Source organism: Cebidichthys violaceus, unplaced genomic scaffold, assembly GCF_023349555.1.
Source record: "Cebidichthys violaceus isolate CVI_PGR_0920_01 unplaced genomic scaffold, fCebVio1.0.p SCAF_16, whole genome shotgun sequence".
NCBI lineage: Eukaryota > Metazoa > Chordata > Actinopteri > Perciformes > Stichaeidae > Cebidichthys > Cebidichthys violaceus.
Genome location: NW_027176329.1, coordinates 3566074 through 3585798, shown reverse-complemented (window position 1 = coordinate 3585798; position 19725 = coordinate 3566074). Strand labels below are relative to the sequence as shown.

Sequence of the window (19725 nt, the reverse complement as noted above, 5' to 3'; positions counted from 1 at the left end):
TGTGTGTGTGTGTGTGTGTGTGTGTGTGTGTGTGTGAGAGAGTGATGCCTTACGTGCTGTGGTGAGGTGAGGTCTGTGTAATTATCACACTGGTCCTGCTGGATGGGACTTCTGTACGCAGTCAACGCAACGCCACCGTCTGTATCTGCACCCACTCCTGAGCGCGCCACACAACCAATTACAAGTCTGTTGCTATGAGCTCCATTCTGATTGGCCTCATTAGTGTCAAAAACTGGCCGTATGCAAATTTTGGTCATATTCCCAGCAGCCCTGTCATCAACATCCTTTACAGCCAGGCAGACACTGTATGTGTGTGTGTGTGTGTGTGTGTGTGTGTGTGTGTGTGTGTGTGTCCATGTGTGTGTGTGTGTGTCCATGTGTGTGTGTGTGTGTGTGTGTCGGTGTGTGTTGCTGAGATGCTGTTCCAGTGTGTCAGCTGGTCCAGCGAGCTGAGCCACTGCCTCCTGTTGGCACAGGGAGGGGTTTGTGGTTCCAGGACATCTCTCCATCTTTTTTAGCGCTGGCTGGAGAAGCCAGATGGTAGCTGCTGCTTTTCTGAAGGACTGTTGATGATTAGCAACAAGGAGTTCCACCACACACACTATGGAGCTTTCTTCCTCTCTTCATTCAAGAGCATGTTCTTTCCATTTGATGACTTGACTTACTGATTTCACTTCAGGTTTTGTGACGCTCTCCCTCAAAGCCCTGTCCTAGCTCTCAAACAGCCCCTGATGCGCTTGGATTTCTGCTTTAACTGTATGCTTGCACTCAGATATGATATTGCTTAAATTCCATCGTCATTCTCTTCCAGTTAGGCTGCTTCTGTGTGCTTATGAAACATCTGCTCTTGGATGAAATGTTTTTTTTAACCCTGTCAAATTATCCAACCAATAGAATGCCAGTTGTAGCGTTGAATGAAAGGACCCCTGCCTTGTTGTGGGTGCGTTTGCTTTACTTCTTGAAGCATCCCGGAGGGACTTTTGACCTGGCCCTCCAAGGTATATTAGCATATGGACCCCGCATACCTCCCTCTGGTTCTCCAACATGCACTGCGGGCCCAAGCTTTGCTTATACTTGCACTCTGCACCGCCTCTGCAGATAGGCGAGCTCCGAGCTCAATGCGCTGTTTGTTGCATTATTCTCCGAAACACCAGAGGGCGTACAAACAAAATGAACTGTGAAGAACCAAAAAGACTACGAGTGTAACCGGCAGAAAGCCATGAACCAACCTCCACTATTCTGAGGAGCAAGTGTAATCACAAGCGGAACCGTTTATTGCCAAGTACGTTACACATACAAGGAATTTGACTTGGTGAACGGTGCATAACAACAAACAATGAACACAATGCAATAATCAAGACAGCAATTAATCGCATTGTTATGCGCAAAGTTCAATAATGAATTCAAAGTGTATTGCGCACCTTTATTTTAAAAGTACTGCTATATGAACAAAAGTGCAATAACATTTGGTTTGCACACACTTTAATTAAATCAGGTTATTTTTACCAGCAGTATTCTTTTACACAGTAGCAGTTATATTTCTTCACTATCTGTGCTCAGTGCGCTGACTTTATTTGAAACGTTCCACTGCTGTGCAACATGAATAAAACGTTCCGCGCACGTTTCATCAAAATGTCTGTCTTCTGTTTTCATGACAGAGCATGTGAATGCAGCTCCCACTGTTCATCAATATAATGCACCGTAGCTCTGAGGTGATGATGGTTACCCAGCGATGTCCAGTAGTCTCCAGTGAGAGCAACAGCTGGTGGACGTTGTAACACCGTCTCTTCTGTAGTCCTCTCCTTTTCATACGACTCGTATATTCTTCTTGTGATGGTCGTCTTGAGAGGCTCATACGTTCCGTCATTCGTTGATCCTGAGAACGTTCCTCAGACCGACATCTTCCACAATACTAGTCATCCTGCAGTTTGTATCTATCCTCTTCTCTGTGGCGTTTGTTAGCTTGTCTTGCTTTTGTGTATCTATACTTTTCCCACACTCTGCATCCAACGTGGTCTGCTGAAGCCTCCCTCCACCGCTTGTTTGTTTGGGTGATTTGCTGCCATCAACGGTGTGTACTGATAATAACGCGTTAAGTTGCCCAGCTCTAATTTTATTCTATATTATTGTTAGGCAGATTCCTAACTGATGATTAATACAGGAATACTACTGCCTGGTTTGCAGTGCTGATGTGTTCTCGTATGTTTACAGCGTCTCTGGAGGAGCTTTGTTAACCGTGCTCCATATAGAAGCAGAGTTTACCAGACAGCGAGGCTCTTGACACAGATGCTACTGGTTGCATTGTGGGAAATGCAGGATCCATTGCTTTTGGAGCTTGACCTATGTTGGGACTAAAAGCTATTTCAACCTCTGAAAGTCCACTCGCAAAACTAAATCACCGGAATTCCAATTTATATGTTGTCTGAACACAACATTTAGCTTAAAAGATAACTTTCTAAATATCAGCCGGGGGCAGGGCAGCGCTGGAGGTTATGGCACAAAAAAGGCATAAGAGTTGAACAAGTCTGAACACCATCCTCCGGGATGACACCACGGCATCTGAACACACGCACCAGCACATTCCTGCTGGAGTACTTTGTAATGTGTAGTATTGTAATGAGTATTTCTACACTATGGTATTAATCAGCGATGCAACGTAACTAAGTACATTTACTCGAGTACTATGCTTAAGCACAATTTGAATGCTACTTTCTACTCCACTGCATTTCAAGGGCAAATATTGTACTTCTTACTGAACTAAATGTATTCATGAGTATATGAATACAATGCATTATTACACATAAAATGAAACCACCTAAAAGTATAAAGGTGAATAGAATTGCAGCCATTAAAATGCATCTAACATGTTATTGCATCAATAATAATATTCTGTTATAATGTTATTATAGTAATATCATGTTACCACTAAAGAGCCCATTTGGCTGCATAGTGAGTATTTTACTTTTATACTTAAAGTACATTTTCTTAATTATATAATTACATACTTTTCATAAGTAAGATTTTGAATGCAGGACTTTTACGCGTTTTTAGTACTTTTACTTCAGAGAATGATCTTAGTGCTTGTGTTACTCACAATGCCTCTGCCTCAGTGGATCTCTACCCGCCTGCACTGACATCATCAGTGGCCTCTGAGTCAGAAGCTCTCGTCTCTCCAGCCTCCTCTCTCTCTCTCTCCTCATTGTCTTTTTAATATTCTCCAGCGATAGGCCGCTTCCTTTTTGGAACAACAGCTAAATGGATCGTTTCGTTCGTTTTTTTGCTGCTACATACGCGCATCACGCTCTGTGCACCGCTGTGTATCAGGCACAACAGTCCGGTTCTGAATATTGAGTCTAAAAAAGCTGCATTCTCTCTAATGTCCATCAGGGGGCGACTCCTCTGGTTGTATAGAAGTCTAGTCTAAAATGATTCTACTTCTCTCTTGATTTATTCCCTCAGTAAACATTGTAAACATGAGTTTATGGTCTCAATCTCTAGTTTCAAGTCTTCTTCAATACAGCATGATGTTCATTTAGTACATTATGCTCCATTTAGAGTCAAACAGACCATAAAGCAGGGGACGCTTTAGGACGGGGCTACGCACTGATTGACAGGTCACTTCCTCAACTAGAGCCATATACGGCGTCTCTACGTCACTTCCCCACAGTTCAAATAAGGTCACTTATGTTCACATGTGGCAAAAAAAAACCAAGATGGCTGCGGCCAAAATGCAGCCTCAAAATGTCCAAAAACCAATGGGTGAAGTCACAATGATTACTCTACCGTCTTATACTTTATTCAGTTCAATTCAGTTTATCTTGTATAGCCCAAAATCACAAATTGTCCTCAGAGGGCTTTACAATCTGTTCCCATACGACATCCTCTGTCCTGGGACCCTCACAACCAGAACAGGAAGAAAAGAGGAAAGAAACCTCAGAGAGAGCAACAGAGGAGGATCCTCTGTCAGGATGGACAGAAGTGTGATAGATGTCCTGTGTACACAATGAACAACACACACACATGGTGTTTATTAGTCTCAACTCGCATTAATTAAATCCAAGCGCATGCAGGGACGGCATAGACGGTGGCTGATGTCTCCGCTCCAAAGATAATGATCATCATGCACTCCCACGAATGAGCCAAATGCAACATTTTGACTCAAAAAAATTCAATAAAAAGTCCATCGGACCATTTTGGGTCACAGTCTGCAGCCCTGCCGAAAACGAAGTAGTTGTTCCTGTGCTAACTATCCGGAGTGTTAACCCTGCAGTGCTTTGGTGCCGGTTAAGTCGTTTAAATGCATGGATGTGTTATTCCAGCTGGACCTCCTGAATGGTACTTGATTATCTCAGAAGTTCCTTGAACATAGCCCCTGATGTATGAACGCAGGGCTTCCTAGCTAGTAATCAAAACCCCGAGACCTAACATCTGGATTTTTGCAATACGACCTGCGCCTGTTCTTAAAATACAACGTCACATTGTGCTTCCCAAGGAAAACAAAAGAAAATACTGTGTGGAATTGGAAAAAAAATTGTGATTTATATTCCAAACTGTCTGATCTGAAGCTTTACATGATATTGATTCGGGTTCGGGGTGCTGCCAGTTTTGTGCCATGGCAGCCATTTTGCACCCATAACCACCATTTTGACGGTAGGATTAATGGCACAAAAAGGCGGTGGGTGATTCGCTGCACCGGATCAGTAATTGCACTTTTTTTCCTCCTTTTTTTTTTTTTTTTGTCTTTGGGTAGAGATGTGAAGTCAGGGCTGACACATCTGGCTCCTGCACCTCAGCGATAAGCCCGACATCCACCGATGAATCAAACTGTTGAAAAATGAAACGGAACGCTTCCCCGGCCGTGTGTAAATAGAGTCCAGGAGGAGGAGAAGGTGGAGGTAGTGGAGAGACAGAAGGCAGACTGGTATGGAGTAGAGTTGCATCAGCCAAATGAATTGTCGTGATGCAGAGCGTGCGTGAAATGAACAGCAGATTCCACAGTGCAGTTGAAAATGGCCATATTACCACTACACTCAGTCAGCTGGCAATGATTGGCTAATGTTGTTAACCTGGTGTTGAGCCACGCAGGGCAGGACAGGACAGACCTGAACAGGACAGGACAGGACAGACCTGAACAGGACAGGACAGGACAGACCTGGGCAGGACAGGACAGACTAGACCTGAACAGGACAGCACAGACCAGACCTGGACAGGACAGGACAGACCTGGGCAGGACAGGACAGACTAGACCTGGACAGGACAGACTAGACCTGGACAGGACAGGACAGACTAGACCTGAACAGGACAGGACAGACCTGGACAGGACAGGCCAGGGCAGGATAGACCGGGACAGGACAGGACAGACCTGGGCAAGACAGGACAGACTAGACTTGGACAGGACAGGACAGACTAGACCTGGACAGGACAGGACAGGACAGACCTGGACAGGACGGGACAGGACAGGACAGGACAGACCTGGACAGGAGGATGCTCTCTGCTGTAGACAACGGGAGTGTGATTGTGACAAAGGGTGCTGGTTTACTTCTAAGGAGGACATTTTAGCAGCAGCCATCTGATCGACAGGACTGTGCATAAAGAACTGTGTGTGTGTGTGTGTGTGTGTGTGTGTGTGTGTGTGTGTGTGTGTGTGTGTGTGTGTGTGTGTGTGCTCTCGTTGGGGGATGGGAAGAGGGAATTAAGAGTTGGCATTACATCAGGAGAGAGCTGCCATCTCTCTGCCTCCTTTCTAGCCCTGTTCTCTCTCTCACACACACACACACACACACACACACACACACACACACACACACAAAGACTTGTGTGAGGATAGCTCAGATGAAAAAAAAGAATCCGCTCTCGGTGTATCTTGGCTGTGTCACTCCTTTATTACCCCCCATACACACACACACACACACACACACACACGCCCGTGCACACATGCTACACAGGCTCCATATCCATTCCTGATTGGCTGGTGTAGTATTAACAAATGAAGCTCTCAGCTCTGGCTACATTTAAGGGGCCCCTGAAAGTAAGCATGTGTTTATTTTTACAGTGGAAGAAGGGGGAGACGGAGGGTTTGAGGAGTTGGGGGAGGGTAGATGAGTAGGGAGGGGTTTCTTTGTGGTACTCTACAGCTGGAGTAGGAGAGGGGTTCACTAAATCCTGCCTTCTGTTGGAATGCTGTGCCGTACGTGGCCGTCTGGACGCTCTCTATCGGCCGCTTTACGACGGCACCTCTCTGCCTGGTGCTCTACACAGTGTTCACGAGGAAGTCTTCTGTCACATTTAAAAAGATGTCTACCTGCCACACTGTGTCTCGGTGTTGGCTTTACGAGAAAGTGTGACGGCTCCAGGTGGAGCTACATTCGCCCTCTATCAACCTCCACCCTTTCTCCCTTCTACCTCTCCTGCAATGTCTCCTTTTTCTTTTTCCTTTATTGCATTGGCCTGGCAGAGTGCCCAAAGCTGGGGGGGGGGTTTGAGAAGGAGGTAGTGGGAGGGATTGGGGGGGTGGCTTGAGAGAGTGTGTGGCTTGTGTAGCAGCTGACTGAAACAGTCATTATATTATGTAAAGGCAGGCGGCGGCGGCGGCAGTGACCGGGGGGAGTGGGGGTGGGGGGGGGTGAGGTGCCAGTTACTGACGCGCAGCGCAAGGGCTACCCTGATTGGCTCATCAGCGCCATTCTCAGCGGCGCTCTCTGGCTCATTAACGGGGGAGGCTCGGCAGAGAGGTTGCAGGGGCTGCTCGTGTTTTTTTTTTTTGTTTTTTTTTTCTCCCAGCAAATGGAGGCGACGACTGGGCTCCTCCGCTGCGTCACAAATTAATTAGAGGAGAAGAAGAAGAAGAAGAAGTGGTGGGGAGGGAGGGCCGCACTGTGCCATCATTAAGACTCCTCCCTGTGTTAAAGAGGCTGCCGTAGATGTGATGGATAACGGAGACGTTAAGGAAAGGAACAGATTAGAGCTGCAGCACCGCGGTACAACAGATGAGGGGAACCGATAGAACCGCACCAGCTGGAATAATCTGCTAATAGAAAGCTGATTAAGTGATAACGGGCCAATTAAATCTCTGCCTGAATTACAGTCTCTGAGGCTCTGCCATACATGACATTTTTGCCAAATTCAGCAGCGGTCCAGGTGGTGTCGGTGCCGTGGCGCAGTGCTGGAAGTGGAAAAGCATCCATTTGCATGTTGTCTGGCCACACATGATGATGCACTGTCTGTTATAATGGAGGAGAAGCCCGCACACGCCAATGTGTTTGAATTCAATACTGCAGACTTTACGCTGCTGCTGACTACTATACGTACATTTATACACACTTTACAGGCAGCCAGTGGTTTTCTTCTCTTGAAACTTGCTTGAGTTGTGTCGTGTTCATTTGCACAACGGTCAGTCGTATTTATTCTTCGTGATTTGTAGGAAATGGGTCGAAACACGCTCTTAACAAAGACTCTCGACGAATCAGAACCGTGTTTGTTTACCTGAGGATTCAGTGTTCAAATTGTCACTGTTAAAATACGGATGGAGCAATCGGGGCTAAGGGAACGATCGGCGTGTCTCGTCGTGCGACATTACGACCCTGATGCGTAGATTGCCTTGATCAATTTGTTGAGATCTAATGTTGGCCAAAGCAGTGCCGCGAGCTTCACGATAACCATAAAAGAAGAACTGTAGAACCCAGCCATCAGGAGCAATGGAAGCCGTAGCTCCAGACGCTCCATATACACTGCAGGCTTCATGCGCTGCTCTGCAACAGCTGCTGTCTGACTTTAAAACATGGGAGTTGAAACTTAAGTGAAGTGAGTCTCCGGTGATTTTTCTGCTTGCTCATTTCCTCCAGCTTGTGCTCCGCTGCAGCGTCTTGATTGGTTCGCTGCTCTGTCAACCCCCACGCTGAAGCTGGTCACATGACTAAGTTAATGCTCATAAGACTTGGGCTTGTTGTCGTCCTCACCGAAGTCTCCCTCGCCGCTATGAATCACTTGCGCGCACGCAAGACTCAAAGGCATCAAACATTTCACAGATGCACTTGTCACCGTCGAGCACAGAGGTCCGGGCTATTCTTAGCCCGCCGCCTTTAACCCACTTCCATCTGAATGAGCCTCCAATCAGCCGCTCATATTGTCCGCTGATGTATCAATCCCTGTTGCTTCCTGGCCTTTCCCTGCCCCCGCTCCTCAGGTCACTGGGGTCAGATTGGTTAGCGACGAGCCTTCGTTTGACTCGGGGTTCGGTTTGGCGCGGAACACCAGCTGCTCTGCCTCAATGCACGCCGTTAGCGGAGGGACTTTACATTGGCGCTGTCTGTCCGTCCATCCAGCAGGACGTTGCAGTAACAATGGATGTCACGGTGTGTGGAGGGTCTCAAGGAGTTAGGTGACCCAGTGCCAATGTTCCCGACTGAACCCAAACCAGGAGGCTCTTCAGGCGGATTCATTGGCTCAGAGGCTGGGAGGGGTCAACTTCAATATTTGAATTCGTCATGTGCCTCTACTTCCTGCTTTTTCTTATCTATAGATATTTTTTTTTTTTTTTTTTTTTTTTTTTTTAATAAATATTCAATGTTGTTACCGCTTTTCTCCCCTCAATACATCCCACCTACGTCCACGAGCAAAGCGATTGGTCCGTCTGTTACAGGCCAGTTGAGCTGCAGAGGCGATGAGCCGGTGTGTCACCGTTCAGCAGCTCAGCTGAGAGCGTCGGAGGACAGGACTCGGCTCGTCACGCTGTTGTCCCGTGTTACTCTGTGTACAACGAAGCAGTCCTCCAGAGTCCATGCTGAACATCTGCACTTATGCAGACTGGTAGTGCAAAAAAATACTACGCGCGAGTCTTTGGACCACACCTGTGCTTGTAGGTGACGGTTTAACCGTTAGTTAGTAGTGTCTCGCTGTACAGACGTCATTAACACCAGGCGGTGAACTCCCGACTGATCCGTTTACAGTCTCAAATCACAGAAGGCACTGTATTAGTTACAGGTGAGACGTATGTCAAAGTAGCGTTTCATATTAAATATTGTCATGCTGCAGAGACGTAAAGGCCCGCACATCATATTCTACAGACTTAAAATCACACCATGATCTCTTTTTTTCATGAAAATGAGAATAATGACGTGAAATGATCATTCCCTCTAATATTGCAAATCATATAGCAATGATAATAATAATACATTTTATTTATATAGCGCTCGTCAAAATTCTCAAAGACCCTTTACAAACATTACATTAATTAAATTAAGTGAATTCGTCACACATTAAAAGCAGTAAAGGTGGGTTTTGATTGGTGATTTGAATATGGAGTGCAGTCTCAGATGTGAAATAGATCATCAAAATAATTGCAATTTTTTATATATATATATAAAATATTTAAATTATATATATATATATATACATATATATATATATATATATATATATATATGTATATATATGTATATATATATATATATATATATGTATATATATATATATATATATGTATATATATATATATATATATATGTATATATATATATATATACATATATATATATATGTATATATATATACATATATATATATATATATATATATATATATATGTATATATATATATATATATATATATATATATATATATATATATATATATATATATGTATATATATATGTATATATATATATATATATATATATATATATATATATGTATATATATATATATATATATATGTATATATATATATATACATATATATATATATGTATATATGTGTGTGTGTGTGTGTGTGTGTGTGTGTGTGTGTGTGTGTGTATAAAAAAAATTTAAATCGTTCAGTCCTTGTGCTTTTGCTCATCCAGATCTGAATATTCATAAATCAATCACAGGTGAACAGCAGGTAGTAACAGATACAGCTACTGTAACTGTCTTGACGTTGACAGTGTCTCCTGGACGACGCTCGCATTGTTTAACTCCGCCTACTTTGGTCAGCTGTTCAGAGGGGACAATCACAATAGGAGGCGGATGTGATCTCAGATTGTCGATCTAGATAGTCACACAAATGGCGACAGTTTCAAACACTAATTCAATGTTTTTAGCAGCTACAAGAATTGTTCTAATGTGTCGGTTTAAAATGTTGACATCGACACATTTTCGGCGTTGCCGTCATACTACTGTCAGCAGTATATATTCGGGAGTTTGACCTAAACCCCTGGTTGTTCATGTTTGATGTGGCTCTGCTAACCCCTCTGTCCTCCTGTCTCCTCCAGGATGGAGCGGATGTCTGAGGAGGCGCTGAGGCTCAACCTGCTGAAGCGAGGCCTGGAGTCGCCCAGCGAGCGAGACGAAGCGCTGGCCAAGCGCCTCAAAATGGAAGGCCACGAGGCCATGGAGCGCCTCAAGATGCTGGCGCTACTCAAACGCAAGGACCTAGCAGACCTGGCAGCCCTGGAGGTTGCAGGGCCCATGGGAGACGGAAAGGGGCCCGGAGCCAGCACCCTCCACCACCAGAGCCTAATGGGTGCCGCTTATGAGGAGAAGCTGAATGGAAGTCTGAGGCTGGGAGGCCACGGCAGCCATATTGGACCCAGTAAGAATGGGAAAGAGAACATGCTGGATGAGCCTGTGGATATGAGCGCTGGGAGAAGATGGTGAGAATAAAGTATTTACACACATGAAGCATTGAGAATCAAATCGTGAGTGTTTCCTTCTGAAACAGGGTCTGTACGGAGAGGAAAGCAGACATTTTTACTTGACATAGTAGCAAAAGTACACGTTACTAACAACCAGCAGGACCCTCAAAGGATCCAGTTGATCGTTTCCACCTGTGCTTTTCCTGCTGCCCCACGTCGACATGTGTCGTGAGAGGAAAAGGACATACCAGTGGGTGGAGACTGCTGTCCTCAGCAGCACATGGCTGGCCACCCCTGCTATAAGGTGTCGTACGACACACCGGCTCTATTTCTGACCTGACAGTCTGGGGATTTCGTTGTTCAGGTCAGATACGAGTGACGCTCTAAGACGCCCATCCCATATTCACACAACCAGATGTTGTTGAATGTCACTCCAGGCCAGCACGGGTGGTTTACATAGCATCGAACCCATTACCCAAGTAATGACCATTAATAACGACAAAATGCTAAGTCAGCTAATATATGTGGCACGCTGTAAGAAGTGACTGATGACTCTGAGTCATGTTCACTGTCCCCCAGCTGTTCTAAAATGATTGTTTAACCTAGAGACCGACTCTTTTTGTACAGCAAAGCGACTTGTATATAATGTATGTATCCATCATATATTATAATGATGCAGAGCGGTTCTTCTTACAGAAACACACTTAATTAGCTCTTTAGTTTGATCATTTTTTTTTTAATCAAAATGAATGCTTGATTTCCTAATGTTGTTCCTATTTACTGTTATTTTGAAAAGCTGATGTAAAATATGTATTTTTGCTGTGAAAACCTGTGAGGAAAGTAACGAGGCTGACGGGATCCCCTGAAGGTTGTCGTAGCATCATTGTATAGCACTCTGTCTGTGTCATGTCACAGACTGGATAAGAAGTGGGCGTGGTCTCCGTGACGTTTGTGGACTGCGGTTTTGAACCCGCGAGTTCGGCTTTGTTGTTGCGCCAACCATGAAGTGACACCAGAGAGTGGAGCGAAGTACAACCGAACACTTAATAAGACATTCTTAGGCAACCAAAGATGTCACGATCGACTTTCATGAAGCGAAAACACACTGGGAAAGAGTTCTAGTCGAAAGAGGAAAACTACGCCGTGGTAGCGAGCTGTCAGTCACAAGCTGAAGCATGCCCTGCTTTAAGGTGCACTTCACTCTAAATGGGACCGTCTTTTCAAACTTCTACAAAATAAATAGAATTGAATTGGTTTAATGCACTGACATTGACGTCACTTCTCAGACCCGGAGGTGGCAGCCCACACAGCACCCTCTGTCCTTAAGGCCTTTACACAGCGGGCTGTTCTTATTAGTTGCAATCAATTTGCACGGCAATATATTTTTATTTTTTTTAGAATCGACGTTTTTTTTTTAGCTTTTGCACTGCAAATAAAGGGTTCAACCAATGACATTGTGCGGAGAGGGACAAGTTCAAAGCATTGTTGAAGTTACCCCTAACCCTAACCCAGACGGCAAACTTTCCTTTTCCTTTTATTGCTCCTCAAAGGAAACTCAATGAGGAGCTTGCAGTAGCTTACAACAGTTCACCTCAGACAGACTGCCAGACGCTGCTCTGGGTCCTCTGCCTGCTCGAATATGCTGGAACCCTTTACTGAAAAAGTGTTGAAACTGTGGCAAATTGACATCGCTGCCGGTTTGACGAACATGTAAGTACTGAGCGTAATGGAGTTATTGAGACTGACCTGCCAGAAGGATTACAATTAGTTGCTTTTATCAGAAAATAAGCAATTTCTGAAAGTTTAGGTGAAAAAAAAAGACTTTTTAATTTGGATTTGAAGGCCCCAGTAGAGGCAGACCTCCTCCTGTTGGTAGATTTCCTTTCAAATTGACTGAAATCACGTAAAGCTCTGAAAGATGAAACCAGCTTTGACTGCATTCAGACCTGTGGGTTGGCCCCCTCATTAAGCTCGGGGGCTTTGAGGACCTTTGAGATGTCTCTACAACTTGCTATCAGTCCAGCTGATGTCATGATATTGAAAGGCTCACACCTGTGTGTGTAAGGTCCCACAATACACAGTCCACAGCAAAGCTAGGCTCCCGAAGGCAGAGCTACTTTCTGTAGACCTCCACAACCACACACACTTTATGGAGGCACGGAGGGTGTAGAACCATGTTGGGCTTCATCATTATGAAATGGAAGAAGTCTGGAACCTGGAGCCGGACGTACCCCAAAACTCTGGAACCTGGCGAGAAGGGCCTCGGTCACGGAGGTGACCGAGAACGTACCGGTCTCAAGAGCGTGACTGAGAGGATCTGCCGGGAAGATCCGGAGAAACTGCCCAAAGCCTGTGGAGACTTCCCTGAAGACTTGAAGAGTATCGCAGCTCTTCCTTGAAGCTTCCACAAAGTGAAAGACTTTTATGGCTGCACCATTCCATCAGATGGAAATATTCCAGATACCTGGTGCATCATTTGCAACAATAATCCGATTTTAAAACTGCGCGCACTCAAATTTAGCTTTGAACAGCGAACGGTGTAACCAACAAAACGGAGACTGCTGCAGCACAACAAACCGGACCCGTTCTGAAAGGATCTCAGGTGGTAAGGCATGAAGGTGGATGCCTTTACACAGCATCACTTTGGAGTGACCAGTGGGATTTAGGGGTCAGCCTCAGAGCTCCATGTCCTGATCCAGTTGTTATTAAAACAATTTGATAATGGGAATGCATTTCAGGTTCTACTAAAAGTTTTGTTCTTCTCGTTTTTTTTTTCCCAACGTAGTGATGCGGACCATGACAGACGAACTCCGTCTCCAGACGTCATCATCCTGTCGGACAACGAGGCGTCCAGTCCCAGAACGACGCCTCGCCCCGAGGAGCGCCTGCACCAGGCCAACCTGGACATGTTCAAGGTGAAACCTTAGGGAATACACCTGGATGTACCGGACAGCTGGTTTAGACCACAGTAACGTGTCAAGAGTTGTCAAAATCACTTCTGCACAGTCCTTGATTCATTAACGTAATGAATCCTCTAGTGAGAAATGAAAGCTGCACAACATGGCTTCACTACACAGGGCCGCCGATGGCACGTCACATGGGACATCATGAAGAATGACAAATCTAACGTAGAAGATACAATGAACACCTCCTCACAATTCATGTATGAAATGCATCATTCAAATATTAGAATGAAAGTGACATATCTTCTATAACTGCTTTATTTAAAGGTGTATTTAGGCAGGCTGTTTAGCTCAGAGGGGTGTCATGTGTTGCCTTACATTTACCGTGTGTGTGCGTGTGTGTGTGTGTGTGTGTGTGTGTGTGTGTGTGTGTGTGTGTGTGTGTGTGTGTCTCCGTTTTCCAGGGGAAGACGGGAGAAGAGAGGCAGCAGATGATCAAAGCTCTGAGAGAGGAGCTACGTCTGGAGGAGGCTCGCCTGGTGCTGCTCAAGAAGCTCCGACAGAGTCAGATGCAGAAGGAGAACGTGGTGCAGAAGGTCAGTGCTGCTGCTGAGAGCTCACCTTTCCACTGCTGGACACTCTGCCCGACTGATTTGTCTGTGGTTTAACTTAGCTCCACCTTTCCAATCTGTAACGGCAGGGATGTTTACACAAGCGCTTTTACTTTAGGTACTTGAAGTATATTTTGATGCTAATACTTTAATCGCAGGACTTTTGCTACGCTGGTATTGTACGGAAGAGGATTAGGAACACATGTGAAAAGTGAATTTGACCTCTGAGCTCCCTAATTGTTGCTTCCCACTCCAAGAAGTGATGCGATGTCGTACTCGTCATCCAAAACACTGTCAAATCTGTTGCAAACAGTCCTTGTCGCGCTGTAGTTCTTCCTCATCTTAAATGCTTCACTGGGATGAGGAAGGAGTTCGCAGCTGCACCTCAGAGACACAGAGAACAGCAGTAACACTGCAGGCGGTCTTCACGCGGTATATACCAGACTCCGATAGGTAGAGATGAGCTGGGAGATAGGCACATAGCAGCTCCATTCCCAATGCATTGTGGTTTGTAGTGAGCATAGATATGCACAAGATATTACAGTGCAGTGTGGGAAATTAACAAGTGTCAATCATATGTATTTGAATTCCAATTCGGAAATTAAGAAAATTCAAGAGATTCATTCAGCACACTTTATTCTCAGAACTAACTTTAAGATCAGAATTAAAACATTTTTTTTTACTTGTGACCCTAATTGTGGTTTGTGCTTTCTACATGTTTGAATATTCCATGTTCCAGCTTCCATTTATGTCACTAAAATATCAAAATACATTTTTGAAAGCATCCTCTGCTGTAGTTTTTTTTTTTTTTAAAGGTTCATTTTGGTGCAGATGACCGGCACTGGTTTATAAACTGTGTTGATGTCTGCCTGCAGGTCCCAGTGGTTCAGAACGCTGCGTCCTCTGTGCAGCCTCCTCCCATCCACAGCTCTCCTGGCCTGGGGAAGCTGCCTGTGAGGCCAGGCCTGCACAACCCTGAGCCCCAGAACCTCCGCAATGCACAGGTGTGTGTGTGTGTGTGTGTGTGTGTGTGTGTGTGTGTGTGTGTGTGTGTGTGTGTGTGTGTGTGTGTGTGTGTGTGTGTGTGTGTGTGTGTGTGTGTGTGTGTGTGTGTGTGTGTGTGTTCCTATACATTACACCTCTTCACCTTCAGAGGTTGTATTACTTCAGTAACACTATAGGGATCGGTGTCGATTTTATTGATAGTAGCACTCTTATCGTTACTGCTTGTTGGTTTGGTTGGTTTGGTTCCTTATCGATACTCTTATCGGTTATTTTGTGAGGGAAAAAAAGACAATTTAAGAAAAGAATAGAAATTGGTTTATTATTCTTGTATACATAGAAATAATCTTTCTTTAGCAACAATACAAGAAGTTCCAAATCCTTAAAACACATTCACAGCTTAGTGATGATCTTCCATTGATGATCCTGTTCTTGTGATCAGACTCCGTATGACATCACGACCGTATGACATCACTACCGTATGACATCACTGACGGCTGCTCCACAAACACATTGATGTTCTGCTTGTTGGTCACATGTTGTGATAAACTCACTTGTGAGGGTTTCATTGTGTTTGAGACGACCAGAGTTCTCAAATGTTTTCTTCTCTCTGATCCTGATGCGAGTCTCACGCTGTACTGAGAGGAGACACAGAGACAGAGAGAGGACGTTTGAGACGAGGACGTCTCACTCCAGAACTAAGAAAGTACCGATAGCAGAACCGCTAACTCTGGACCGCATCAATACTAACGTCCCGGTAACAGTATTTGTCCTGAGTGAATCAGGAGGGAAAACAACAAGCTCTCGCTCAAATTCAAATTCAAAGGATCACTCCACCGTTTGTACTTTGACTGGTTCAGTTCACTGGTCATGGTCAGCAGGGGGTGGATTGGTTATGTTATTGTTGTGGGGCGGCTGTGGGTTACAGTGTACAGAGTAACTGTCTGTATTTCAGCTCACTGACTCCACGAGAAGTAAAGCAGCTGCAGAAAACTTTGCTTAAAAACGTTAGCCAAAATGTCAGACATTCATGTCTTGTTAAAGGGAGTGTATAGTAAAATCCTGTCATCATGATTCAGTCTGCTGCCATGCAGAAGAGCTTTTATATTATTGTATTAATTTAGTATTTTCTATTTTAAGAATTTCAGCTTTTTTTCTTTTACTGACAGATGTAGATTCTCTTTTGAAGTTAAAATAAATGTATTTTTATTCTAAAATATAGTTGTAAAGTAAAAATAGAAATGGCTCCCTCAGGAGATGAATAATATCCTTTCTGAAGGTAAAGTGTTTTGTTTTATATTTATACAAATCATGGCCAGAATGCTTCAAATTGCACAATTTAAAGAAATAAAAAAAGAAACCGAGGTGACTTTGTGTTGCTTGCGCATGTCACCGCACAACCTAAGTCAAAATAAGTTCAGTCCAAAATGTTTTTTTCACCAGCACCCATACTTCTGCTGTCTGTCTGTCTCCACTCTGACTTTAAGAAAGTGTTTACACACAGAGTTGTCACCTGCAGTAAAAAAGTTGTTTACTGCTGTTGGGATCGGGCAGGAGTGTGTTTGATTATCAGCAAATATGAAAAACTAAATTGTTGACATCAATAGAATTATCAATCAATAAGATTATCAATAATAACAGGGCACCATCCTGAGAACAGGGACCAATAACCAAACTATAAACTAAGTCTCATAATTGGTGTTCACTCACAATATCAACAGTCAAAGTACTATTCCACATTCAGAGTGAAGGTGTTGAGTACAGACCACATATCAGCTATTATCACACTACACATGCACAAAGTCATCACAGACAGCTGCTCTTTACAGTATAACAGATTTTATTAAGTTCCAATAATATTGATCAAGTCAAATAATATCTAAAGCTAACAACAACTACTATACAATTATGAGCCTTCACAGCACTAACGGAACTTCCGGTCCGTGAACATACACAAGAACACGTTATAACAGTACAATACACTTGGAACAAAACAAGGTAATAAACACACTATGACCTAACTCTGCCCAGACACAAGCCTCTTACTCTGAGACGACTTCGTAGCGGTCGATGTAGTTCTTCGAGTTTCTTGGTTAAACTCGGATCCGGAGCTTCTAGCTGGGGCGGGCGGGGATTCCTCGGAAGTTAAGGGAATTCTCATCCTTCCGATAGGCAAAATGTTGACGTTAACAGGGAGAGAACAGGGCATAGAAGTTATCCGTTCTCTCCTTCAGGGTAAAAAAACAAGACCGTCTATTGTTTGTCCAGCGAAGTTAAGACTATGACCTAGGATTCTCTTCAAAAGCAACATTGTTTCTGCCTCCTTGCACCAACTCCAGTCGGACGGAACGGCGGTGAGTTGGAGGTGACGCTGTTTTTGCTAGATTCTGTGATGTCAGGGAATCCCTGTGGAGCCTGTGGCCCTCGTCCAATGAGATCTCAGTGTTGAGCTTGGATAAAAAGTCACACTTAGGTGAGCCTTAACGTCTCACGGAGCTTGGTCTGACCTTAACTCAAATGTGGCTGCTGACTACTCTGCAGGCCCCACTTCTCTTTGTTCAGAGCACATGGCACACGTCCCAACACTGTTAGTCAAATAAAATAAAACCCACGTACAGTCATGACGAAGAGACATGTATTTCATATTGTGATTCATATTGACTCATTACTGACCCGTACTTTCAAAAAGATTGATTTGATTGTTTTTCCACTTCCATTTCTTCTCTACTCCTTTTAGTTTGAGTCTCTCAGCACTGACATTGGGATCCTGTGCTACTTAATTAAAACCAGTTCTAAATCACTGGAGGACTCTTTGAGCAGAACAAAAGGTCCTTCTTCAAGCTTGGTTTTGGGAGAGGACTTTATTGTTGTAACTTTTAATTTAAATGTGACTGTGCTTAGTCTTGTCTTGGGCTTGTTGGTCTTGACTACAGCCCATAATTTCTATTATTACTCATCATTCCTAACAGAAATGAGAACACAGAGGCCTTTTCCAGAGGTGACCGGTATCCGGCTCCAGGTTCAGGTTCTCCAAAGGTCTCATCTTCCTAGAATATTTGCTTTGGCCCTCTGTGAGTGCGTCTGCTATGTGAGGTCAGGGTAAAGGTTCAGGCTAAAGTAACATGAATACGTTGGCGATGCTCGACAGTAGGACTGGGTTTAGTCTGGACAATGAACGGGTGAGAATGGTAGAAGGTCCTGCCTCCTGCTGGAAGCCTTTGTTCTTGCATGACGTAGCCCTGTTCCTCCATTACATGTTGAGATGGTATTAAATATTCAGCGGGTGTGTGTGTGTGTGTGTGTGTGTGTGTGTGTGTGTGTGTGTTCTGGATTGTCTTATCAGCTTGTTTTGTATGGATGCTGGTATTCTCTGATGTTAGATTACTCACCGAGCAGCTGCTGCCCTCTGCTGCCCACACTGTGTATAACATGTGTGGAAAAGGCGACACACTGTGTCTGTGTACATGAAGGGAGGACTCCCCCTTATATGGATGCTCACTAAAAGTGTTTGTGGTAACATATGTCAACAGAAGTGCCTCATAAATAAGACGAGAGACCAGGTGATTAGGGCAAAACTAATAGATATCGCCAGGAAACTCCCCCAGTTGATTACTCACAATACGATAATTACTTTGTGTATTACAAGTTTTCTGAAATATTATGTTCAAATATGCAAATGAGGCATTATCTCATGCTAGCTTTGGTGAATTTAGGAGAAAACCATAGACACGGTAGTGCAATAAACCTACAGGTGTTTTTTTTATTATTATGTCCATATAATTTATATCAATGATGGGAGACTAAATATTAGAAACACATGTCTGTGTAATGCAAATACAGAACGTTAGCATTTAGTGCAGGACAGTCTGACTAGCTGTTAAACTGGACACTGGGTGCATTTAGGTCAGAGTCCATCACAGGTCCAGTTTTGCAAACACGCACCCGCAGAGTTTAGCACCGGAACCGACCCGCTAACCCTGACTACCTCCGAGTCAGATCCCGCCGATACCCGACTCCCTCTGCATTATTTGTACTGCTGTTTAAGCGGCTTTCTCCAGGGAAAGGTCTGTCACTGGCTGCGCTTCATGGTGATCCATTCATCAGCGGTGTCAGCCGGGCTTTCACGATAAAAGCAATCCTGGCGGCTGATTGTGCTTGATAACATTAGCTGATTTAGTAGTAAAATACTGCACAATCGTTTTCATGTCTAAATTCCCCGGAAAAAGAAAAAAAAAGCTGTTGAACACCGTCTCCTGTATACTGAGCATGTTCCTTTTCTGCAGGGTCACACAGTCATCCGGTCAGCCAATGCCAGCCTGCCCCCTATGCTGATGTCGCAGCGAGTGATCGCCCCGAACCCGGCCCAGCTGCAGGGCCAGAGGCTCTCCTCCAAGCCCGGGATGTCTCGCTCCAGCATGGCCAACCCCGTCAGCTACCAGCAGGTAAAGCGAGCCGGCTCACTGCTCCCAGCTCTGCACTCACCGGTGTCGCACACTGTCTTTCTTTTGTTTCTGTATTTCTGCAACAGAGGGATTATTGTTTCTTGTATTGTGATTTGAATGTAACGTTGGTAACGGTGGGAAGAAGATGAGTATTCA

General features: G+C 44.4%; 1 protein-coding gene across 1 annotated transcript in view; it reads left to right on the top strand.

The window, feature by feature from the left end:
- The window catches only part of gatad2b (GATA zinc finger domain containing 2B), a 43524-nt gene that overhangs the window by 12512 nt on the left and 11287 nt on the right, over positions 1-19725 (top strand). The window contains exons 2-6 of the mRNA XM_068710772.1: positions 10249-10629; positions 13397-13526; positions 13979-14110; positions 15001-15129; positions 19411-19569. Coding sequence (XP_068566873.1) covers positions 10250-10629; positions 13397-13526; positions 13979-14110; positions 15001-15129; positions 19411-19569 — 930 coding nt within the window. The 5' untranslated portion in view covers position 10249. The remainder of the gene's footprint in view (positions 1-10248; positions 10630-13396; positions 13527-13978; positions 14111-15000; positions 15130-19410; positions 19570-19725) is intronic.